This window comes from Pipistrellus hanaki (genome assembly GCF_964339955.1).
Source record: "Pipistrellus hanaki genome assembly, chromosome: 3".
Classification (NCBI taxonomy): Eukaryota; Metazoa; Chordata; class Mammalia; order Chiroptera; family Vespertilionidae; genus Pipistrellus; species Pipistrellus hanaki.
In genome coordinates, this window is record NC_140505.1 from 51,062,220 (window position 1) to 51,088,374 (window position 26,155).

The following is a 26,155-nucleotide window of genomic DNA, read 5'->3' on the forward strand; positions in this document are numbered from 1 at the left end:
AACTTACATTTTCTTTTAAATAGCATTTTTATTTTTATAAAACTAAATTTTCTTTTTAATACATATGAAATATGTTAGCTTTGTATTAGTAACATTATAGTTTACTTTTTCTGTTATCAATATAGAAAAATTATAAAATGGAGTTTTACAATTGTTTTTTAATTACAGTTTTTGTATTACCAGATACATATGACACAGATGGCTACAATCCTGAGGCCCCAAGCATAACAAACACTTCCAGACCTATGTATAGACACAGAGTGCATGCACAAAGGCCTAACTTGATAGGACTGACATCAGGGGATATGGATTTGCCACCCAGAGGTACTATGATTAATCTTTTTTTTAAAATAATTTTCATAATATCAACATGACAAACATTTATAAAGAACAATTGGTCCTGTATTTATAGGTTGAGTAAAGGATAATGTTTATGTTTTTTCTTCAACCTTTGGTCTCCCATGAGAGAAAAGGTAATAATGTAGTTCTCTATTTATGGTGCTTCCAAGAGGAAAAAAGTTTTACAAAAGTATATATTTTCTAATGTAGCTTTTGTTGGGTATTTTCTATCTGTCATTTGCAGTCTTAATAGTTTTATTTAAACTCTTTAGAGTAATGCTTTAATTCCTAAAGATAGATTCTGTCACAGTTAATAATGAAATTTGCTGTACAAATTGTACTTGATGTATATTGATGTTAGAATTTGAAATTGGATTGCTTATAATGTTTTAAGCAAAAGGAATTATATTTTAGGAAGTGACTAATTAGCTTTTAAAATTTTTCTTAGAGAAGACAGATTTTTTTGATAAAATTTCTAAATGACAGAAGATAGAGTTTAGATTGACACAGTCACAAGCTGAGGCAGTAAGACTCCTGTTCTAGAGGTACAGATGGATATGGAGAGTCAGAGGAGGTGTAGAGCTTACATTAATTTGAAAGATTTGCTATAGATAATTGATACAGGGAAGTGAAGGATCGTTAGACTTAATAGGAAATATTATGTATGCCAATAAAAGTGTCCTTTCCCCTATTTCAACTAGTTTTTAAATGCTATTTTCTTTCCATATTTTCCCAATATCTTTTTTTTTCTAGCATGTCATGCCTCATCAAGTGTGAATAAACTCCAACTTAATTAAGTAACAGTCAATAACTATTGTGGTTTAGTAAACTTGTGATTATTTATACTTTGATTTATTTTGTTGTTGTGTACTGAAAACTCTCAGGTACCTTGAGTATTCAAAGACCTTTTTGTGATGAAGATGCGAAGATCATTTTAATATTTACCCAATTTAAATTGAGATCACAGGACATTTCATGTTGATGCCCACCTTTTAAATTCTTCTTGCAGCATTCCAATGACTCATTTACAAAAACAGCAGAAAAAAAGATTATTTTAGTTTTGCAAAAAAAGTTTTTTAACCATTTCTTGTAATTGAAAAGTAGCACTTGTGGCTGTTTATCCCCCAAATCTATTCTACCTGGCCAGTTCAGAGAAAACTTTGTTAGGTCACTATTTAGTACTTATTTTCTTTTTATCATATACATATTCCTTGCTCTTGCTAGAACTCCAACATCAAGTCATCTCTTATCTTGCTCTTTTGGAGTGGCATAACTATACGCTGCTACGGATCGGTTTTTATTAGGCCCATTCCAATGCCAGGTGAATTTTTTGTTGGTAATGAGAGAAGGAAGAGGGATCAAACATTTTACATATAAATTTTAACCATGTAGAAGTTGGAGTGGGGGTAATTTCAGCTCCACATGCATGTAAGTTACAGAAATGGACCTATTGAGAGATAAATCTCTGACGTGCCTAGAAATTTGAACGCCTTTTCTTTTGGAATCATACATAGTAGTGATTGCTTTAATACTGTTCTTTAGAAACATTATGTACTATTTCTGTGATCTGGTTTAGGAATATATTCTTTATTAATAACATTGTTTTTATGCATCACAAAACTGATTTAGCAACCCATTTATATTGAGTATTACCTATACTTCTATTTCCTTTCTTTGGTACCTCAACCCCCAAAATCTTTTCATCTGTTGCCTGTTTAGTTTAAAACTTAATGTCCTGGATTGTGATAGGTAATTAAAAGCCTATTATACTATTTATTATATAATTATTATATATTTTTAATAGCCTATAGATGGCCTTAATTTAAATTTGTCTAAGACTATTGTGTGATAATCATATTTTTATGCTTCATACTTTAAATTTACAATGAAAAAAATGTAGGTACTTTGATGTCTTAGAATTCTGAATATTAATGTAACTTGGAGTCCTTGATAATTGTTTTTTCCATATTGCTAAGGAGGTGGGAAATTTGATAGATGCTCCTTGATTGAATGTAGGTAGGAAGAAGGGCTAAGTTTTCATTTGCTGTCAACAAAACCAGTGTTGAAAATTTTAAGCAGAAAAATAATTTATTAAAATGGATATTGGGGTAAAACACAGTACATATAGGTAATATGCACATTTGGTAATTGTATACCCAGAAGAACTAGCTCCTTTTTTTTTTTTTTTTTTTTTTTAATACATTTTATTGATTTTTTACAGAGAGGAAGGGAGAGGGATAGAGAGTCAGAAACATCGATGAGAGAGAATCATCGATCAGCTGCCTCTTGCACAACCCCCACCGGGTAGGTGCCCTCAACCAAGGTACATGCCCTTGACCGGAACCGAACCCGGGACCTTTCAGTCCACAGACTGGCACTCTATCCACTGAGCCAAACTGGCTTTGGCTAGCTGCTGCTGCTGCTGCTTTTTTTTTTTTTTTTTAACTCTCTTTTTAAAATAAATAACAAAAATATGAGTGAGAGGATACAGATGAATTGGAGCAAACACATGACAAATACTGAGGAAAAACACATCATTGCCTTTAGTGAACCTTTAGGTAAATAACATATTAAAGGAAAAAAAATATATTGGATAGCTCAAGACCTCTCCAAAAGGGCCAGTGAACCAGGCTTGTGAGGCAGGAATAAGGGCAAAAATCCCTTTGCAGGACTGATGCTGCGAAGATACACTGGCCAAAGAAACTGCAGCTTGCACTGTGAACATCACCCGTGCTAGATACTGGATATTTCTACCTAATCTGCTGTAGACATGTATGCTAAGTCAAAGATAGCCAGTGAAAGGGTCTAGATAAAGTGTATACACCCTAAACTACCTTTTAGAACCAGGAAGAATTTTGTGACAAAGAGACAGAAACATTCATTGGTTGCCTCTTTTATGCACCCTGACTAGGGATTGAATCTGCAACTTATGTATGTACCCTGATCAAGAATTAACCTGAAACCTTTTGGTCTACTGGATGATGCTCCAATCAACTGAACAGTCTGGCCAGGGCCAGAGTCATATTTTAATTAGACATGTGAGAATTACTAATTTTTCTGTAGTTAGGTTGAAGTGAATTAGAAATAAATTAAAATCTCTTAGATTACTACTATATTTGAATGTACATTTATTTCTATTTCTTCTAAAATATATATTTGGACAAAGAGCCAGAACTTTGTTTTCAATATGAATTTAAGGAAGTGTAGCTATGATAAACAGAAAATATTAATTTTTTCTTTTATTTTCTTTTCAAACAGAAAAGCCTCCTAATAAAAGCAGTATGAGGATAGTAGTGGATTCAGAGTCAAGGAAAAGAACGATTGGTTCTGGGGAGCCTGGAGTTACTACAAAGAAGACTTGGTTTGATAAGTAAGCTGTCAGGGAAAATTAAAGAATTTTTTTACACAGTAATTTTTAGGGTAATTGGAGTATTATGACAGTATAGTATTATTTTCCAAAATAAAATTTATATAATTTTGTTCTGTAGGCATTACCCGACAAAGATGTAAATTTCCTAAAAATGTTAATTAGTTGTCTGCTATGTGGAAGGCATTTGCATATAGAAATGGTATAGTGGTTAAGGACAAAATTTTTTCACCTCCCCACCTATAAAATACTCCTTATGTTAGCGATATCATTGAATATTCTATTTAATAAAAGGATAATATGCAAATTGACCATCACTCCAACACAAGATGGCTGCCCCCATGTGGTCAAAAGATGGCTGCCACAAGATGGCCAGCAGGGGAGGGCAGTTTGGAGGGATCAGGTTAGCAAGGGAGGGCAGATGTAGGCAATCAGGCCAGCAGGGGAGGGCAGTTGGGAGGGACCAGGTCTGTAAGAGAGGGCAGTTGGGACGATCAAGCCTGCAATGGAAGGCAGTTAGGGGTGATCAGGCTGGCAGGCAGAAGCAGTTAGGGGCAGTCAGGAAGGCAGGCAGGTGAGCAGTTGGGAGCCAGCAGTCCTGGATTGTGAGACGGATGTTTGACTGCCTGTTTAGGCTCTATCCTACTTGGATAGAGCCTAAATGGGCAGTTGGATATCCCTCAAGGAGACCCCGATTGGAGAAGGTGAAGGCTGGGCTGAGAGGCACCCTCTACTCTCATGCATGAATTTCGTGCACCAGGCCTCTAGTTATCCATATAGAGGATTGTCATGAGCTTGTTATTAGGGAAGAAAGTGTGGATCATGTCTGAGAAGGGACATTAGTCTGGGTGCAGTTGGTGTTAAGAACTAGAAAGGGATTTTGGGTGGGGGCTTGGCAGTGGGCATTAGGGGGAAGGCTGGATAGGGACTGAAGTTGTAAAGGGGCTTCAGTGAAAGAGGTAAGGAATCAGAATGTTGGGGTGTTTATGATGATTCATTTATAAACTTTCATGTTTGAGGAGAGAATAAGATCACACATTTTTAGAGTTTTGTAACATCACTTAAAGGTGGATAATTTCTAGTTCTGCCTCTGGCTTTAATTCTGTGATTTAAGGCAAGCATTGTTACCTCTCAGGGCCATTGTTTTATCCTTTTTTTCCAAGTGTCAAATGTGTGGTCTATAGTTCTGAATTTTTTTTTTTTTTTTAGGTTGAGAAGCAGGTGAGACAGTCATCCTTACCTTTTTAATCAAGGTTTTAAAATAGGATACATTTCAGTAAACTAGCTTTTGCAGAAATGGAACAAAGGTTATATATGCAAATTGACTGAAATGGGGTGCTAGGACCTTTCCTTATAAGAGTTCTACGTAGGAGTAGATTGAAAATGTCAAAAATACAGGTGATATGAAAGATGTGAACGTGTACTAATTTGGAGACTTCACTTTTTATTTAAAAAAAAAATGTAAATGTTCATGATTAACCAGTAATTTCAGTTTTAAAAAATAGAACATAAATAATAAAATGTTATTTCTTTGTACTTGATAATGGATAGGATATATAAATGAATGTATTAATTTACTTGATTTTTGTTACAGACCAAATTTTAATAGAACAAACAGCCCAGGCTTCCAGAAAAAGGTTCAGTTTGGAAATGAAAACACTAAACTTGAACTTAGAAAAGTTCCACCAGAATTAAATAATATCAGCAAACTTAATGAGCATTTTAGTCGATTTGGAACGTTGGTTAACTTACAGGTAAGAACTCTGAAGTGATTATGTTGTCTTTGCTTAATTATTTAGTGAGATAACAAGTCATTACAACAAGATGCTTTAGTTAGATTATTTTTGCTGCCTCTGAGATGGGATACATTTAACAGATGGGGCCCAGATACCATGTAATCCATAATTAGCTGAAACATTTGCTTTTTTCTGTACCATTCTTGAATATTTTTTAAGATAAATATCAGTGTAGTTTGTATTTGACTTCACCTAAAGTTAGACCTTGGCTTTGGTGGCTATAATTTGTAAGTTTATTTAGTATTGAACTTACATTATGTAATATGTAAAAGTGTTGAAATAATAGTGGGCTTTCTTTTTTCAGTTTTTTTTTTAATAAAAATTATTTGTCATCACCTCATAAAAATAATAAATTTTAGAGAGTACAGCTTAAGTTGATTAATTTGGAAAATTTTGTTTTATTGCCATTTAAAATAATATAAAAGTAATAGATAAAAATTGCATGCTTGGTTGTGGCAGGGCAATAAAAATTTATATAGAATTAAAAAAAAAATGTTTCTATGTCAATTACTTGTGTCCCTTACATTTCTCTTCCTATATATCCCATAATATAGTTATAGCATTGTTAACAATTTACCATGCATTATTCTAGATTTTTTTGTTTTGCATTTCTATATCTATTGGCTGATCAGTCAATCAAAGCCCACCCTTAAAAATGTAAAATTTAAAAGATATAGACCCATCTTTACACATTACCCTATAGTTATTTGTGAATATCTTTTTATGGCTATTTAATTGATCTATCACATTTAGATTTATACAAAAAAGTTTCTGGAATATTTTTTCTCACACAACTAACTACACTGGTAATATTAAATTTAAGAGAATTTTCAAAACCAAAAGAACAAAAAATTGGAAATGAAAAGCCTTCTATCTACTACTTACTAATATGAGTCTGCAGAATCATATGCTCTTTGAATTCAGTTTACTTATGTGTAAAATTTATTTTTTTTCTTAAATTTTCTTGCACTCTTTTTTGTTTGTTTTGTTAACCCTTGCCCAAGATATTTTTCCATTGATTTTTAGAGAGAGTGTAAGAGAGGGGGGAAGACACAGAGAGAGAAACATTTATGTGAGAGAGACATATTGATTGGTTGCCTCTTGCATTCTCTGGAGTGAAAGAAGATTATGGTAATAGTTTAGATTTAAAGAAATATAAAGATAGAATCTTACATAGGAGGACCAATATTTTATTTGTTGAGGAATTTTACTGTATGAAAAAAACAGATTCATTTGGAAATTCACTGTTCTTAATATTTGATACCTTAGGTTGCCTATAATGGTGATCCTGAAGGTGCCCTTATCCAATTTGCAACATATGAAGAAGCAAAGAAAGCAATATCAAGTACAGAAGCAGTTCTAAACAATCGCTTTATTAAGGTTTATTGGCACAGAGAAGGAGGCACCCAGCAATTACAAACTACTTCTCCAAAGGTAAGAGAAATTTATGTGAAATTAATGCTTAGAAAGTATACGGTAGTTTTTAAGAGCAGAGGCATTGCAGTCAGGTAGACTTTTTGAGTTTAGATCCTGCCTCAACCACTTTTAAATATATAGACTCAAGGAAGTTATTTAATCTCTCTTCTTTCATTTTATTATGAAAGTTAAGCCCTAGTTTATTGGACAATTACAAGATATGTGTAAAATATATAGAAAAAAGTCCCAGGTATATCAGGCACTTAGCACATAATAGCTTTACATATTACACAAAGACACATGGGTTCATTTTGGAAATCCTTTTTTCTCTCCCTTCCTCCCTCCCTTTCTCCTTTCTTCCATCTCACTTTCAATCAGTGAATCAGTCAATATGTAATGTTAGATTAATTGCTTATAGAGGTGTCTTATAGCAGATTGTTTCTTTAACTTTTGTATACTGTTCATTAAAATAAAAGAAAGAAGGTATTGAAGTATAGATTTTAATTTTTTCTCTACTTTATAAATAAGTTTTTATGTGCAAAGGAAAAAGCGAAGAAATTTGGAAGGTGGCTAGGTTTTGATTACAAGCTGCACTCTTAAGACTTTCTCTGCATGGGCAATTTAGTAACAAAATAACAAAGGTTATTTTTGATGCTCGTGAACATTTAACTTTTTTTTTCTTGTTCTGAGGTAATGCAGCCTTTAGTCCAGCAGCCCATTTTGCCTGTTGTGAAGCAGTCCGTAAAAGAGCGGTTGGGTCCAGTACCTACAAGTACCATTGAACCAACAGAAGCCCAGAGTGCCAGTGCAGACCTTCCTCAGGTAAGTGAAAAGTCGTTTTATTGTGTCTCTCGCATAGTATGTTCTGAGTAAATTAGTTTCCCTTGATGATTTGAATTATAGTTAACTATATTTTATATAGAAATAGGATAGTCTATACATATTTTTGTTACTATTATAACATTTTCACATTCTACTTTTTCTATACTATTTGAATATTAAATTCTTTTCTCTAGTTAATACTTATTTATAAGAAAGAGCTCTCACTTTGTGGAGGAGTTATTTTTCTAGCAAATCTGCCTGAAAAGTGTGAAGTTCAGTGTACTAAATCTTATTTTTCCCATCATCTTTGACTTAACTAGAATTCTATTTCAGAAATAATTATGCAGTAGCCTGAACTGAAAGCTATTGGGACAGGAAGGCTTAAACCATCAGGTTGTAACATGCTTAATATACTGATTCAAGTTACTTATTACACTCGCAGAACTTTGTATCACTTATTCCGGACTCTTGGATTTTCTTTTCCATATGTCATTCCCTTCCCACTCCCTTCCATACTTGAGTGGCAGTTTCTTATTTCTATACCTCCAGTCTCTAAAACTTAGCTTTTCTTTGTCTCCAGATGTTTCAGCATTTGTATAAAATAAAGTTAGGATATACTATCCTACTTAGCTAATGGATAACACCTTATTCCAGTAGTCTTCCTGAAAAGTAATATATTAAGATTCTATTTAAAAAGTAATAGATTGAAAAAAAAAAAAAAAGTAATAGATTGAGATTTTGTTAAACATACAGAATGTAAATTGGAAAATTATTAGTTACTTAATAAACCCCACCCAATCCTATTCTAAATCATCAACAAATGTAATGTATTTGGCTATAAAATAAAACTTACTTTAGGAAAGAATTACTTTTATTTTTAAGCTCAAGAAGCAGGTACATCTTTACTTACTCAAACCTAATATTTACAATGTTCAAACTTTCTATTGGTCAACATAGGATTTTAAGTATTTATGGTTCTGAATCATTGGAGGGGACTTTAACAACCACCTGGCTTAGACATCTTATTTTACATCATAGTTTTTCATAATAACTATTACATACTGTTAGTTTTTCCATACACATTTTCTTTCTGTCTCTCTTTGAAAAAAGATCCAAGTTTTGTGATTAACATCAGTATACTTACAAAGTCAGTATATGCTAGTAGAATCAGAATGTTCATAATCCCATCAGACATATATGTTTAGGGAAACACTGAATATGTCCATTTTAATTTTTTTAGAATGTAACTAAATTATCTGTGAAGGACAGGTTGGGTTTTGTATCAAAGCCATCTGTTTCAGCAACTGAAAAGGTAAGAAGCAGCATGATGTGTTTGTCTTGGCTTCATAAATGTTTTCAGATGGCATCTTAATTTTTTAATTTTTTTCATAGTTTCAAACTTTTGCTTCTTAATAGTATATGTATCTCTATTCCTACCATTTTGCTTTCCATTTGCTGAAAAGAAAAATATTTGCTTACCTTTTTTTTACTTTTTGCATCAGCATTTTAATACTTGCTCATTATAGATTCCATGTGCTTCATTCTTTCTTTTTCTTTGTATTTACTGTCTTTTCTTTAGGGATATTTTTTACATTTTATTTTGAAAACTCTGGCAGTCTAAAAGAAAGGGCCATGAACTAGGAATTATACTTGAGTGTGAGCTTTGACTCTCTATTTACTAACTGCATGATATTGGGCAGTGCTGTTAATCTTTATGAACCTTTTTCTTCATCATAAAATGGTGATGGTAATATTTATATTGCTCATAAAGTTTTGTGAGAGATTAAATAAATTTTATTTTAAAAGTATTTTATAAACTGGAAAAGATGATGTAAATGTAGTATTTTTATTTATAATAGCTATTGTTTATAGCCTGTTAGTAAATCTAGCCATTTAAAAAAAATAAATAAATAAAGACAAATGCTGATTAAATTAAGATCATTTATGGACTAATCTTCTAGTTTTGTGTAGATGTGGCTTTTTTTTTCTCTCTCCTTTCTGGTTAGGTATGAGTGAATGTCCTGATTTTTAGTCTTATTTGAGATATATAGAAACACAGTATATCAGAATTTGATAATGTTTCCCATTTTTGTACCCTCACCTTAAAGGAAGATAAGGCCCAAATAGTGTTTTGGCTATCTATACACTTGAGTTACTTGAATCTGGATCTCCTATTTTAGTCCATTATGAAGATTATTGACTTCATGAACACCCCATGAGATAGCTGACTTGCTTTCTTTACTACTTGTTCAGTATATTGTTTTCCTTATTTCCTGTGTAAAACTTTGGCAGTTCTAGATACTTGAATATGAATTTCATTCGCTAAATCAGATTTCCTTCTTAGACACCTCAGCATTACTTCAGGCATAACATGCCTAATATGATTCATTATTTCCCACAGAAATTAATTTCTCCTAGCCTTACCTCTGAAACTAATACCACTAATTTCCAGTTTGTATAGTCTAAAAGCCTTTAGAGTCATTGCTTGTGTTTGCAGTCCACATCTCTTTTTCTACCACTTTCAGGCCCCTGGCCTATGGATACAGTTCAGAGCTGCTGTACCTTCATCTAGTGTACTCTGCCACCATCCTACTTTCAAACTTATTTTAATGTTAGTTGCTTAAAGTAACCTTCATTTCCTCAGCTAAATGACTTAGTTTGGTTCACAGGTCATTATACCTCAGTTATTCTGGTTCTGTTACTATGTCTGCGTTAGACCTTTCTTTTCTAAGGAATCTTTTTTCTGCTATTTCCTGCCTCTTTTTAATTTTTTGGTGGTGGTTTTTCTGGAGTGCATTTCCCTCTGCCTAACTGAATTCTAGTCATTCTTTTAAAGATTGAAAAAATCACTAACCTCTTCTATGAAACCTCCACATTTTTTCATATTATACCCACCTTTACTCTACATTTGTGTCCCTTAGTCTATGCTATTAAATTTAGCAATATGTAAATATTTACTTTGGTTACATTTATTTTCCTTGATAAGTAGCTGAGGAATAAATGAACTATATAAGTCTTTTATTCTTAGCAGTTTTGGGGAGGTATACAAAGCTGATGATGTTAGGATCTGTTTATGTTGACATTTGGACTTGTACAAATTTGAAGTGTACTAATTAAAGCTTTTACAAAATTTTTCTAGTATTTTTTTTTTTTTTGCTACTGTTTTAATTTCTTTAGCATGTTTTATATAGCTTTAGGATAAAAGGGGGACATTCTTGGAAATTATAGTATAATTTATTAATATAGTTACCACTAATTTAATTTATGAAAAATCAGTGATGGCAGTGCGCTATTTATGGAGGAAATTACTTGTAAAGAATATTTTCTAAAAAGCAGTTCTTTCTTTCTTTCTTTCTTTCTTTCTTTTCTTTCTTTTTTTTTTTAAATATATTTTATTGATTTTTTACAGAGAGGAAGAAAGAGAGATAGAGAGTTAGAAACATCGATGAGAGAGAGTCATTGATTAGCTGCCTCTTGCACGCCCCTACTGGGGATGTGCCCGCAACCAGGGTACATGCCCTTGACCGGAATCGAACCCAGGACCTTTCAGTCTGCAGGCCGACGCTCTATCCACTGAGCCAAACTGGTTTTGGCGGAAAGCAGTTATTTCTAAAATATTACTTTTAGTCAACTTCAGTGAACTTGTTTAAAGAGTAGCATTTTAGTTTTGTTTTCTCTGCCTAGTTCATAATGATTTTTGCTGCAGAGGTCAGTGATTCAGAGAAGTCTTAGGAAAAATAGAAAATTGTTCATCATCAAATATTACTAAAACAATTTTTTTTTTATTATTGTGGGCAGGGAAAATCTCAATACTAGTATCCACCCAGTATCTTCTGTCATTTTTAAAGCAAATAAATACATAAATATAAAACTTTATTTCTTTCTTGTAAATAACATTGAGTAAACCCTTTAATGATTCTTCTTCTAAGTTTCCATTTTTGTGAGAGGACTAATAGAGAGGAAATTTAAAACCTGATTGATACAGCTAAATATTAAGATATTGCAATAGCAATTAAATAGCTATTATTTGAATAGAGAGATCAGACAGATGATGTTTGAGTGTTTCTGCTTACCTTAGGGAGATTTATGAAGAATAAAGGCATCTGCATATACCATCCTGGTTAGTTTTTTAAAAAGATTTAGGCTGTTCACATTATCTACTTTAAACTTATAAATTCTTGATATACACACACACACACACACACTCTGAGGGGCCAGATTATTATGATTTCTGAATGCATAATAATCTGGCCTCTCAGTATATATATATTAGAAGCATAATGCATGAATTTGTGTATGGGTGGGATCCGGCCATCCTGGTCCGGGGGAGGGGACATGGGCAGTTGGCTGACCTGCCTGCTGGTTGAACTCCTGGTTGAGGGGACAATTTGCATGTTTGCCTTTTATTATATAGGATATACACTGAGTGGCCAGATTATTATGATCTCTGAACTCATACATCCAATATAATAAAAAAGATACATGTAAATTGACTGTACCTCCGCTATGCTCACTAGCTAATCAGGAGTGAGGATGCATGTTAACCCAACAAAGATGGTGGGTTGGTTTGCATACACTGGTGCTGAGTGACTTGGGTCCCAGAACATCCTTGGGACCCATGCCACTCCTAGTCTGTAAACCCGCATGTAGGCCCTGAGTGGCTGAGGTCCCAGAACGCCTCTGGCCAGCCCAGGCCTATGGGCGCAGGCACCAAGCAGATATTCCCGCCCCAAGGCCACGTTCACCGGCGCAAAGCCTGCCCACAGCGCAGGGCTGCCAGCATGGGGGCCATGCCCCCAGGGTAGTGGAGACATGCTCCTAGCCCAGTGGACACAACGCAGGGGGTCCTCTGCGCATGAACTGCAGAGGAAACAACTTTTCTTTTTAAAAATATATATATATTTTATTGATTTTTTTTTTACAGAGAAGAGGGGAGAGGGATAGACAGTTGGAAACATCGATGAAAGAGAAACATCAATCAGCTGCCTCATGCAGCACACTCCCCCCTGGGGATGTGCCTCTAACCAAAATCAAACCTGGGACCCTACAGTCTGTAGGCCGACACTCTATCCACTGAGCCAAACCAGTTCGAGCCTAAACACCTTTTCTGACCTCTCGTTGGCAAAGCTCCCTATATGCTGCCACTTACAGTGTTCTTGGTAATGGGTTATAAAAATCCAAGGAGGTGATTTAGGGTTTTTCCACTGCACTCCTGGAAGAAAAAATGAAGGTCTGCTGCTGGAGGGGCTAAGAAATGTCATAACCTACCCTAGCCGGTTTGGCTCAGTGGATAGAGCCTCGGACTTTCGACCACAGGGTCCAGGTTTGATTCTGATCAAGGGCATGTACCTAGGTTACAGGCTCCTTCCTGGTGGGGCCCAGGTCAGGGCTGATGCAGGAGGCAACGGATCAAAGTGTCCCTCTCACATTGATGTTTTTCTCTCTCTTCCTTTCTTTTCCACACTCTCTAAAAATCAATGGAAACATATCCTCAGGTGAGGATTGAAAAAAAAAGAAATGTTATGTCCTATGAAAGACACATCTTGAAAACGCCTAAGGAAAATTGTCAGTTTTTTCATGGTGAAGGGACTAGAGTCCGTGTTGATGAAAACACCTTGGTGGCTGCAGTGGCTGGCAGTGGCTGCAGCAGTGGGATGGTGGGGCTGTCACCTTCCCTTGTTCAGCCCAGTTGCCTCCCGCAGAGGGAAGCCAGATTGCAGCTTAGGCTCGCTCCCCTAAGCCGTCAGTAGGACATCCCCTGAGGGCTCCCAGTCTGTGAAAAAGGGACAGGCTGGGCTGAGTCGACTCCCTTTCCCCCAGTGCACAAATTTCATGTACTGGGCCCCTAGTATATATGTATGTGTATATACACACACACACACACACACACACACACACACTAATAAAAGGGTAATATGTTAATTATATAGACCAGGAGACCTTCTGAATGTTATTTCAGACAAAACCATGGTGGCGGGGCCAAGGTAGAGGCAGTTAAGGCTGATTAGGCCAGGAGGGGAGGGCAGTTGGGACGATCAGGTCAGAGGGGGGTTATAGTTGGGGGCAAGCAGGCCAGCAGGGGGGCCACTTGGGGGTGAGCAGGCTGACATGCGGGGGCCAGTTGGTGGTGATCAGGCCGGCAGGGGTGGCAGTTAGCGGCGAGCAGGCTGGTGGGCGCGGCAGTTGGGGGTGGTTGTTGGCGAGCAGGCAGGCAGGTAAGTGAGTGGTTAGGAGCCAGCAGTCCTAGATTGCGAGAGGGTGCAGGGTGGGCTGAGGGACCCCCTCCCCTCCTCACCCAGCCTTGTGCATGAATTTTGTGCACCAGGCCACTAGTGTGTGTGTGTGTGTGTGTGTGTGTGTGTGTGTGTGTGTGTACAGGTATATATATATATATATATATATATATATATATATATATATATATATATATATATTGTAAGTTACAGTATTCTGTGGTTTTGTTTTATTTAGAAGCCAGCATTCTTAAATAATAGGCATAGTGATGAGTTACATAAATTTTGTGATGTTCCCTAATCTATTTCATGATAAAAGATTATAATGCAGTGTCCAGATTGCTACTTCGCTGGTATCCAGATATTTATATTTTAGTAGCTAGAGAGTAGGGTTTTTTTTATTCATTGATACATTCTTATTTATATACATTGAATGGCCAGATTATTATGATCTCTGAATGCATAATAATCTGGCCACTCAGTGTGTGTGTGTGTGTAGTAGAGGCCCAGAGCATGAATTCGTACCTGGGTGGGGTCCAGCCAGCTTGCCTGATGGTCGAACTCCTAGTCGAGGGGACAATTTGCATATTAGCCTTTTATTATATAGGATATACACTGAGTAGCCAGATTATTATGCGTTCAGAGATCATAATGATCTGGCCACTCAGTGTAGTTTTTAAATGTCTTTTTAGATCATGAACTCCTTTAAGACTTGGGAGGATCATGAACTCCTTTAAGACTTCATATATATGGTTCAATGTTTTGTTTTTAGATAGCAGTCACAGACCTGAAGTGATTCCTAGACTCCTTTCCAAGACCCAATAACGAACCACCCCATGGAACTTGCAACCTTTTGCTTTTGAAGGATAAAAAAGTAGTCCAAACACTTTTCTTAACTTGACTTTAGTGTAGAAAAGGTTGTCCATTTGGATTTATCATCATTTCAGTTTAATTTAGTGCAAAGTGTTTATTGAATATTTAGAATGTGTGCTGGAACTGTTCTTGGCACTGAAGATATAGCAATGAAACAAGCAAAAAAAAAAAATCTCTACTCTCCTGGGTTGGTTAAGGACATTAGGTATCATCAAGATGAACATCCTCATTTTATAGAAAAACAAACTGAGGTCTGAAAAGTACTTGAATTTGCCCAGGGTCTTGTAATTAACTAGAGGTCCAGTGCACAAATTCGTGAATGGGTGGGATACAGCCGGCCTGCCCAATCAAGCTGGCTGAGGGGAGGGGCCGCAGGCGGTTGGCTGGCTGGCCCTACCCCCTGGGCGAACTCCCTGTTGAACCCCCGGTTGAGGGGACAATTTGCATATTAGCTTTTTATTATATAGGATTATTAGCAAGAATTGGGTATTTGGAAGAAGGGCAAAGAAGAGAAAGACATGCTTTTTGTTTCAAGGCCCTTGTAGCGTAGACAGGGTGAGAAACAATATATCATCAGATCATTTTTACTAAATAATTTAATAGGTATAAGATTAAATTTCATAGAAGGACCTGGGTAAGGGGAAAAAATGATTAGGACTTTGTGGAGGTCTTGAGCTGGGTTTAAAAGTATATGGTCAACTCAAAGTAGAAGGAGCAGTGCCAGCAAAGATATGGAGAAAGAAATCAACAAAGTTAATTTCCAAACTGTAAATTGCAAGTGATTTTAAGGGCCAAACAGTTGCAAATTGTTTGAAGGACAGCATCCAGTTTTTTCCTGTGCCATGCTGTTATGTACAGATTTTATTTTAGTTAGTAGAAATACTAGCACAGGTATTCAGCAACTAGTATTTTCTCAAATATAGTATTGATAGTGTTTTTTCTTGAAGTTTTTATGTTTGTTTTTACTTTTTTCCTATAGATATATTAATTTTTTATTTCATAGTTTATTCATTATTCATTCCCTTCTTTCAAATCAATACATTCAATTCACTGTACTAAATTTTAACAGAAGTGATTTAATGCTATTTTATAAGAAAATGGGACTCAGAAAATCATGAATGTCTGATACCTTTTTTTCACAAAATTGAATTTTTATTGGTAGGTGTTATCTACATCTACTGGCCTAACAAAAACAGTGTATAATCCAGCTGCTTTGAAGGCTGCACAAAAAACCTTACTTGTTTCCCCCTCTGCAGTTGATAATAATGAAGCACAGAAAAAAAAACAGGTAAGTACAACTATTATTGTACAAAATTTGCATGTATTATAGAAAAGCTCTTCTGTATGATTCTGTTTTTTCAGTGTTCATAACAAAATGCAATTTAAAAGGAGTATGTTGGCTGTCACTGAACTTTTATTTCCCATAGTGTAGCAGTAAATATTAATATTTTTCTTGGAATGATAGGTTCTCCTGATCTTTTAAAACTTGCATACATATTTCAGTGTGACATATGAAAAGTTTGCATTTAATTGTTGCCAAGCTTCTGCAGTTACAGCCATTTCTGTCCTCTTAAGTCATTTTGTTTCTAATAAACTGTCAGTATTCTAATGATATTTTTGGTCTCTTCCTCTAGGAGGCACTGAAACTTCAGCAGGATGTAAGGAAAAGAAAACAAGAAATTTTAGAAAAGCACATTGAAACACAGAAGGTAAAATATTAACAACTAGATTTGGCAATATATATTTATAAATGTTACAGCTTTGAGTGAAATTAATCTTACACTACATATGTATTACTGAGAAACATAATTGTAATTGACATGGTAAAACTAAGATATTATCAGTGATAAAGTATATTATCAATTGATATATTAGTATATTGGACATGAAGAGCATACATTGAATTGTGGACTGGGAATTGAAGTAGTTTGAATGGAACTATGGTTATCAAATTTGAAATGAAAATAAGGAGTATTTATCCAAGTATATTGCTGTGTAGTCCTTTATTCAACAGATAGTAAAATGGAATCTTTTTCTCAATATTGAGATGGACCTTTATTTAATTGCTATATCTGACTATTATTTACTTGAAATGTGTCTAGTCCAAGTTGAGATGTGGTATGAGTGTAAAAAAATATTTCACCAGATTTCAAAGTTATAGTGTGAAAAAACTCAATAATTTTTGTTGCAATGTAATATTTTGAATATTTTTTGTTAAATAGAATATATTATTAAATTAATTTTACTATAACTCTTTCATCTTTTTAAAGTGACTGCTAGAAAATTAAAAATTACTTCTGTGGCTTACAGTATTTCTTTATGTCTCTAGCTTATGACATTACTTTAATGTAAGTTCTTAAATTATATCTAATAATAAAAGTTATGACATTTCCAAATATTGAAAATACAAAAAGTATACATTTTAGTCTGAAAAGTTTGGATATGCTTGATAAAGAGAAATCATGGTGCTTTATACCAAAAACTGAAACCATTTTGACTCAGAGAACCTATAATTTTGTATGGCATCTTCTATCTTATAATACCTTGTTTCTCTTCTTGTTTCCTGTTCATGGTGGTGTTACCATTCCTAGGGTAGCTAGGTAGTTTCCTCATGATAAAGAAAGTAATTGCACTTTTAATTTTCCTAAACCTTATTATATGAAGGGAAAGGAGAATTTTTCCTGTGATTCATTGTAGGTTATAGATTCCTTTTAGATCAGGAATACAGGAGAGGCAGTAATATTAACAAATTGATTAGAAAGTAAAAATTGTTAATACTACTTCAAATAGACAGCCTTTCAGGGATTGAAATGAATTTCTTGTGTTCTAAGAGACAGACCCAAAGAGTAATACTATAGTTCCTCACAAGAGTAAGGCTTGAATTGAGATAGTTAGCATCACCACTCTGGTATATTAGTGGTTATAATCCTTGTTATGAATACATAAACTAAAACTAGTAGATACTTATTTTTATATTTAGTTTGCTATGTTTGTTTTGTTAATAATAGGAGGATTAAGTATCTTCTATTTTTCTCTTTTAAAAAATCTGGCAGATGTTAATATCAAAACTGGAGAAAAACAAAGCAATGAAGTCTGAAGATAAAGCAGAAATAATGAAAACTTTAGAGGTTTTGACAAAAAATATTACCAAGTTGAAAGATGAGGTCAAAGCTACTTCTCCTGGACGCTGTCTTCCAAAAAGTATAAAAACCAAGGCTCAGGTATTTTTATTTGTGTTGTTTTTCTTTATATTCTTTAAGAAAACATTAAAACACATTGTGTTTTTTTAAATTTTTATTTATTATTATAATTTTTTATTGATTAAGGTATCACATGTTTGTCCTCAACCCCCCATTCCACTCCCCTACCTCTCCTCACTCATGCCCCTACCCCCCTATTGTCCTTGACCACTGGTTAGGCTCAGATGTATGCACATAAGTACTTGTTGATCTCTCCCTTTTATCCTCACCCTCCCTTTGAGGTCCAACAGTCTGACCCATGGCTCCTTATCTCTGGGTCTGTTCTTGTTCATCTGTCTATGTTGTTCACCATTTCCCCTAGATGAGTGAGTTCATCTATACTGGATATACTTATAAGAATCAAAAATGAGACAAGCAATAATCATAATGCTCAAAGGCATATGAATCAGTCTGTAGTGAGTTTCTTTCTGGGCCAACAGTTCTTTTGAGACCCAATTTCAATGTCAAAACAGTTCCTTATGTATACATGTCAGCAATGATATTTCAGTTCTGGATGGTGGACAAATGGTGGTAATGCAGTTCCAACCCTCTCTGGTTTGGTCCTGGGCCACCTGCAGTGATACATAGCTGCTGACTGCTATTATGGCAAGGTGTCATCAGTGTCTTCCATCTCTGGACTGCTTCTCTTCTGTCTTCATGGCTGGATTAGCCCTGTCAATTCCTCACAGGGTCTTGGAGTTGTTTTCTGAAAATATACAAACATATTCTCCACCAAAAGTTAATAAAGGAATATTTTCTGTATATTTGATTTGGGATCCTTTTTCATTTTTTGCCGAAATGATTTTGTTCTGGCTTGTTTTGATACCATGTGTGCTTTTCATGGGTGTCTTGCTGTTAGCACTACAATTAATTAAAAAGTACAAATTTTTTAGATGTAATTTACTTACAGGATATTTTTCCTTACATGATATTCTTCTACTTTGCCCCCTTTTTGATTTAAATATTAGGAGGCTTTTGAAAATTTTATAATGTAGTCTTGATAGCTTTTAAATTTTAATTTTTTGCACTATAATATGACTGCTTTAGGTTCATTTCCTATTGAGATTTTATCCTGAGATGAACTACCAATAAAAATTTTAGTTAACTCTTTAGGAACAGCTTTTTGTCTAGTGCAACTAGTTTTTCTAGAATATCCACTTATTTCAATTAGCCACTTTAAATTAGCCTGAAAACTTGTCTACTATTTTACTGTCAAATTTATTACTCTAAAACAATTTTATTTTACCATGTGAATATTAGGGGAAAGGATTATTTGCCTTCTTGAGTAGGCCCTGAGCATTCCTGGTGGTAGGCTAGATTTAGATATCAAAAACCCACTTCCCCACACCATGTTTACAATACAATTCAAACAAGTCTTCTTGTAGTGCGAGGGCAGCTGCTGTCAGCAAAGTCTCTGTCTTTTACCCGGGTCCCGATTTGAGCTGGGCATGGGAAGTTAAGCAGCCATGGGGCAGGAGAATCCTTCAGCAGGAGTGAGGTTTCATGTTCCTGCAAAGTTGAGGAGGTGAGGGTCTGTGCCCCACCTCAGTTGATCACCAAGTTCTCTCCTGATGGCCCCTCTTCGACTGTGCCTGTCTTAGATTGTTCCTTCCCTGAGTAATCTTACCCATCACTGGCTAACCAGCCATCCTCTGGGGCCAAGCAGGGTGATGTGAGGTTCAGTTCTGTCTTCTTGGTATCCTATGCCCCTGTGGCCTCCATGTCCAGCTCCTGCCTTAGAATCCCTTCGCCTGCTGGCGGGGGCCCAGCACTGATCATGTATCTTGGGAAACCCAGGTTTCTTCTTCAGGGAGTACCCAGCTCGCCCCACTGGGTGAGAGACAGATCTATGGTACCAGTCATCACGAGGCTTCAACCTCGACATGAACAGAAAGCTCAGGGCAATTGGATTGTGAGAAGAATGTCCCTCTTGGCCAAAAGAGCAAGAGGGGCCAATATAGAATGCTCTGGTGTCTTCCCAGGAGGCCCTCTACACAATGGAAGGGAATAAATCCTTTCATGTCCTTTTTAAATTGCAGCCAGACATTCAAAGAGTTAATTTGTAAGTTTGCTTGGGATAATTGTATATTATGCTGTTGTAATTTTAGAATATCAAGAGATGTGTTACCTTTGTCTCCAAGCACCAAAAAGGTGATTTTTTTTTTATTGATCCCCAAGGGTTCAAGATACTATTATAAGTAATTGGGATAACACAAATCTGGGGAAAATTTTAATGACATTGTAGAATAATATCATGTAAGGATATTCTTTGTACTAGGCCATGCAATTCCATTTCATACTGGCTGTCCATTTCTTTTTATATGGACCAGGTCTTAGTTACATTTTCTACACCTCTCCCAAGGGCTAGTAGTGATAGTAGTGACACCCTTTCTTTGGTGTCCACACAAGCCAAACATCGCTCTTCAATTTTACACACAAAGGGGCAGTGTTTTGATTTTGTGTCATACAAAAGGGAAGCTGGGTAGAGACCCCTGTGTAATTATACTTTCTTGCCCCTCCCATGGTCCTGCTGGATGACCAAGGTGTTTGGCATTATTGGTGACTATATTAGGTGGAGGATCAGAAAACACATTGTTTAAAGGTTCATTTTCCTTGTAGGTTATATCCTTTGCTCAAAAATCTCACCATAGTATGCTACGATTCTCCTCTTCCTCCATTAATTAATAAGTAAATAAACACAAGCAAACTGTACTAATATTTTTGAATTCTGTGGATTACAGTGGGAAAGTTAATAATTAGGAAAATAGTTATGAATAATCCTGAAAAGGTAACCTGAAGACAAAATGATAATAGGTACTTAAATGCTTGACTGAGGAGTTTGAGCTTTATTTTGTAAGGTGTTTGTGTTATAAAACATTAACGAACAGAGAAGTAACATTCTGACCGCACTCTACAGAATGTATTTATTGAACCAGGAGATAATTTATTAGATAACAAATAAGTGAGCAAGTTAATTTCAGATGATAATAAGTGCTTAAGAAAATTGTTTTAAAACTGTTTTATACAATATTTATATTTGGTATATGTATACATGTATAAAATCATTAGTTCCTATTGAAATTTCTGATTCTAATCCAACATAATGGGGTTCTTTCTTTCTTCATTTCCTTATTTTTTCTCCCTTTTCCCATAATGACAACTTGTTTTCCACTAAAGTCAACACCGCACTCACTTGCTTAGTCCTGTAATACATTCCAAATAGTCTCAGAATTGTTACAACAGTACCACTTCCAACAACTAACTAAATCTAAAATTTAGAATTTATTTACATTCTTTATAACTTCACAATACATTCCACTAAAGGTATAAAATCAGAACTGTGGTGTAGGATTACTTTTTCTTTTTGCGTGGTTCTATTATTAATTTGATAAAGTTGGGTATATTTCTGTATGTATTCAGTTTGGATCCCCCTCATTTTTGCTGATTTAATTTTTTGAATATGTGAAACATTAACATGACTCAAAAATTAAACTATGAAAAGGTATATATAGAAGGTTTTCCCCATTGATTCCTAACACTATTCCCTACTCTTCTCTCCTTGGTGTGTGTGTGTGTGTGTGTGTGTGTGTGTGTGTGTGTGTGTGTGTGTGTATGGGTTCTTTCCTACATGAAAGCATACTATATATTGCTTGTTAATACCTTGGTATTTTGCTTTCAGTTATTTCCTGAAAATTACTTAATACTAGTCCATTAAAATCCCAGGGTTATTTATGGAAAGTGAATTATAGGGAAATTATTGGAAATAGGAACAAGTTAGAAAGCTAGCAGTATTGTAGACTAGAGGTGATTGATGGCTTGAACTAGGTTGGTAAGACTGATGATAGAAAAGAAATGTACAGATGAAATGGGAATGTATACAAGTTCTTTGTAAAATGTTTTGTTTAAATGCAGGATGTTAATTGTCACCCAGAATATTAATTATTATTTTCTAGATGCAGAAAGAATTACTTGACACAGAGCTGGATTTGTATAAGAAGATGCAAGCTGGAGAAGAAGTCACTGAACTTAGGAGAAAGTATACAGAATTACAGCTGGAAGTATGTTTCATCATAGCTACACATAGTGTGCTAAAGAGAAGTTGATGTAGTTACGGTGGTTAATTTGAAAACACAATTCCCTCATTCTATAATAGTCAACAATTGTGGGTTTTCTTTGGCATACATATTGGGAATTGATATAGGAAAAGAGGGAAAAGGTTAACAAAATTTTCAGAGCTAGTAGAGAAATCTGTTACATGATAAGTGAGGGGTAGCAACAGTTCTACCTACGTACCTTCCACTTCTATTGAATTTTATTACTTTCCTATTTTTGGTTGTTAGGCATTCTTTCAGAGATATCCTATGCATAAATAGATTTATAATATTAAGTTCTATACAGAGTAAACTTCTAGTGATCGAACTATATCAAAGAACATGCTTACTTAAGTTTTGCCTATAGATGGTGCTGTGGATGTTTATAAAGAGAAAGTAAACTACTTTCTTAATAGTCATATGATTATATAATGAAAATCAAGTGAAATTGATTTCTATGTATGAGAATTTTTAACATTTAGCAAAATAATGTTTAAAAATCAGAATTACATTTTAAGTATGGAGACATTAATGTCATTAATTGGTACTTGTCTATATTATTGTTTAATGTCACAGTAAACAATATTTATATTTAATTAAATATAAAAATTTAATTTTATATTTTTGATTATTACTTTTGGTCAAATAATACTTTTCCCCCAAATTTGTTAGCAATTTGATCATCTTTTTTCGACACAGTACAAATCTGTGTTGGGTACTGGCATCCAGGTATTAAAGACTTAATTTAGCAACTACTGTGTTTGTTTTAAGGTGCTGTCTTATCTAACAGTCATAAGAAGCCATAAGATGATGCCTTAAACTTGCACACTTTTCATTCTCTGGAAACTTGATATGGTTACCTGTGTGACCTGCCCAAAGTAACAGGTTTTGGAGAAGACAGATTTCTGTATGTTAATATAGAAATTGTGTTTTCTCCATTCTAGAGCTTGATGCCTGTATTGATGGGATTTTTAAAACCAAATGATCATTTAATAGTTTAACACATTCAATAATTTCAAAACATTGCTTAAATTAATGTTATTTTGTTTTCTAAATTTATTAGCTACATAAATTTGCTTTCACTTTTAAAAACTAAAATCTCAACTTAAAATTATGAGATCTTTTCTTAGGGCATTATTTGAATAAGTTATCAAATTGTATAAAAGTTTGACTCGCCCGACAAAGTATAACGCATGGCTTGTGTTAGTTATTGTGATCTTTAACTTGTGTGTTTGATTTCCTCTAGGCTGCCAAACGAGGGATTCTTTCATCTGGTCGGGGCAGAGGAGTTCATTCAAGAGGTCGAGGTGCAGCTCATGGCAGAGGCAGGGGTCGGGGTCGAGTTCGAGGTCGAGGTCGAGGTCGAGGCGTACTTGGTCATGCTGTGGTGGATCACCGTCCCAGGGCATTGGAGATTTCTGCATTTACAGAGAGTGATAGAGAAGATCTTCTTCCTCATTTTGCGGTATTTTCTTACTGAGCAACAAAACAAATATTGCTAATCATTGTTGGGGATTAATAGATATATTAAAGGGAAATTATGAAAATGACATGAATAATTTAAACCCATTAATTTGACCAGAGTTTGATTACTTTATAATTGTCTTATTAATTATTTAAAAAATAAGCTGTAGGTGTTTTTTGTTTATTTAATTATTCTTAGTCTTAGTGAGGCTTGAAAGTATTGTGACTTAAAGTATTGCTCTAGAGAGGGAAGTCCTGTAGTTTACTTTTATTTGATACTTTTAAGGAAAAATTTAGCATGTTGCATGAGTCATCCAGATTTTTAAAATTAAGATGGAATTTTATTTGTTAATACTGTATTCTAGGTCTAGCCAACCTAGAAAGGAAACTGCTACTGGTCGTAGTGGATAAAAATTATAGCTTAAAACTTATAAGCACTTTTTTGGGGGGAAGTGTTATTCTGAGTGCCTTATATAAGTCACTATCTTTTGAATTATCTTGACAACTCTAAGAGGTAGGTACCTTTATTGTACCTCATTTTAGAGTTGAGGAAAATGAAGCATGAAGAAATTAAATAACTTAATCAAATTTACACAGCTTTTAACTGACAGAGCTTGGATCTGACTGATTCTAAAGTTCATTCTCTTTACTATACAGAGTTTTTCTGTATGGGTGTGTATGCATTTAATGAAAGCGTGTTTATAGTTTTATTTTTATGTAAGAAATAAGGAAGGTATTAGTAATGATATATAAAGGACTAGAATTTTTTTTTTAAATCCTTACCTAAGAATATTTTTTCCATTGATTTTTAGAGAGAATAGAAGGGAGATAGAGGAAGAGGGAAAGAGAGAAACGGGGGGAGAGGGAGACAGAAACGTCAATGTGTGAGAGACATATCAATTGGTTGTCTCCCTCATATGCCCCAACTAGGACTGGGGATTGAACCTGCAACCCAGGTATGTGTCCTTGACCATGAGTTAAGCCTGACCTTCAGTGTGTGGGCCAACACTTTAATCACTGAGCAACACCAGCCAGACCATGGACTAGAATTTTATATGATAAAAGTTGCTGTTTATAGAAAAATCTTCCTTCACATGTGAAAAATAAAACCCAGCATATGAAACAAGCATAATTTCATATGTTTAGCTTTTAAATGCCTGAAAAGAACTATCCTGTGTGTGGTCCACAGGAATCAAAGTAAGAGTGAAAGCAGGATCAAAAGAGTTGCACGCTTATCCTAGTAATTAATTATATTTTGGGGGGATTACTTAACTTCTCTTAGTCTTTTTCATCCCATTTTTAAATTGGGTGAAACTGAAACAAACAAGCAAATAAACACTAAGAATATTCTGAGGATTAAATATTCTGCTTTAGAAAGAATTTAGCATATTCTGGGATGAAAATAAGTATGAAAGGAAAGACAATAAGAAAGCTCAATTTTGGTCATTGTTTCCTTTATATAAAGAATAGTCAATGACTATTTAGAAAGTGTAAAATTATAGATTGTATTTGGAAGATAGGACCACTCTCTATCTTACAATATTAAGTACAAAAATGAATTATTTACCATTTTTTTCTGTTACCATGAATTGTTTTGTATTCTGGGTTATATTTTGATATTTTAACATTTTACATAATCACTAGAATTTTAGATATTTCAAAATATTTATTTGGAGGAAATACTTGTTTTTAATTTAAAGCAATATGGTGAAATTGAAGATTGTCAGATTGATGACTCTTCACTTCATGCAATAATTACATTCAAGACAAGAGCAGAAGCTGAAGCAGTAAGTATTATAAATGATCTGATTTACAAAAGATTCAGATTTAAATATTTTATAAATCTTGCTTTTAAGTTTTAATATAAATGAATTTTTAAAACTTTCTACATAACTACACTTTGGCAATAGATAGAATATATCAGTAGAATTCAAGGCCACAAAAAATGTCATATATTGTGTGTGTGTGTGTGTGTGTGTATTTATATATATATAAAGGCTAATTTGCAAAGTGTCTCCTTGAGAGTTCAACCTGGAGACTGGGAGTTTGATTACTTGCTACGACGTGTGCTGACCACCAGGAGGTGGCGCAGAATGAAGGAAGGCTCCAGATGGCAGCCAGAATGTCCTGATCGCTGGCCAGGCCTAGCGTCCCTACCTGTGCATGAATTACATGCACCAGGCCTCTATTATGTAACATGTTATAATTAGAATGTATAGTCACCAAGTTGGATGTCAAGTTATATTCTTTTGAGACATCACGAATTGTGTTTCTTTTCTCTTTCACTTCACTTTTCCTCATATGGCCTAGAACAAAGTCTTCTTTGGCAGACTGAAATGTAATTCTCATGGCTGCCTGTCTTAATCATCCTTCATCTGCTGCTTCCTAGTACCTTTTGACTGAACCCTAAAGAAGTTTCCATAATCAGTATATGCCCAACTAGACCCCTGCAACTTTTTGCCCAAGACATGATATAAAGTTCTAGCTTTTAGGGTCCTTTTAGTACAGTTGTCAT

General features: G+C 34.7%; 1 protein-coding gene across 11 annotated transcripts in view; it reads left to right on the forward strand.

The window, feature by feature from the left end:
* The window catches only part of RBM26 (RNA binding motif protein 26), a 72,292-nt gene that overhangs the window by 31,721 nt on the left and 14,416 nt on the right, over positions 1-26,155 (forward strand). For 3 of the 11 annotated variants that reach the window (XM_084877114.1, XM_084877106.1, XM_084877111.1), the window contains exons 9-20: positions 169-324; positions 3,598-3,709; positions 5,301-5,460; positions 6,772-6,936; positions 7,609-7,740; positions 8,981-9,052; positions 16,009-16,134; positions 16,481-16,555; positions 17,900-18,067; positions 22,039-22,143; positions 23,423-23,641; positions 25,341-25,427. In XM_084877114.1, coding sequence (XP_084733240.1) covers positions 169-324; positions 3,598-3,709; positions 5,301-5,460; positions 6,772-6,936; positions 7,609-7,740; positions 8,981-9,052; positions 16,009-16,134; positions 16,481-16,555; positions 17,900-18,067; positions 22,039-22,143; positions 23,423-23,641; positions 25,341-25,427 — 1,577 coding nt within the window. The remainder of the gene's footprint in view (positions 1-168; positions 325-3,597; positions 3,710-5,300; positions 5,461-6,771; positions 6,937-7,608; positions 7,741-8,980; positions 9,053-16,008; positions 16,135-16,480; positions 16,556-17,899; positions 18,068-22,038; positions 22,144-23,422; positions 23,642-25,340; positions 25,428-26,155) is intronic. The other 8 variants (XM_084877109.1, XM_084877112.1, XM_084877110.1 and 5 more) reach the window with 6 other exon arrangements.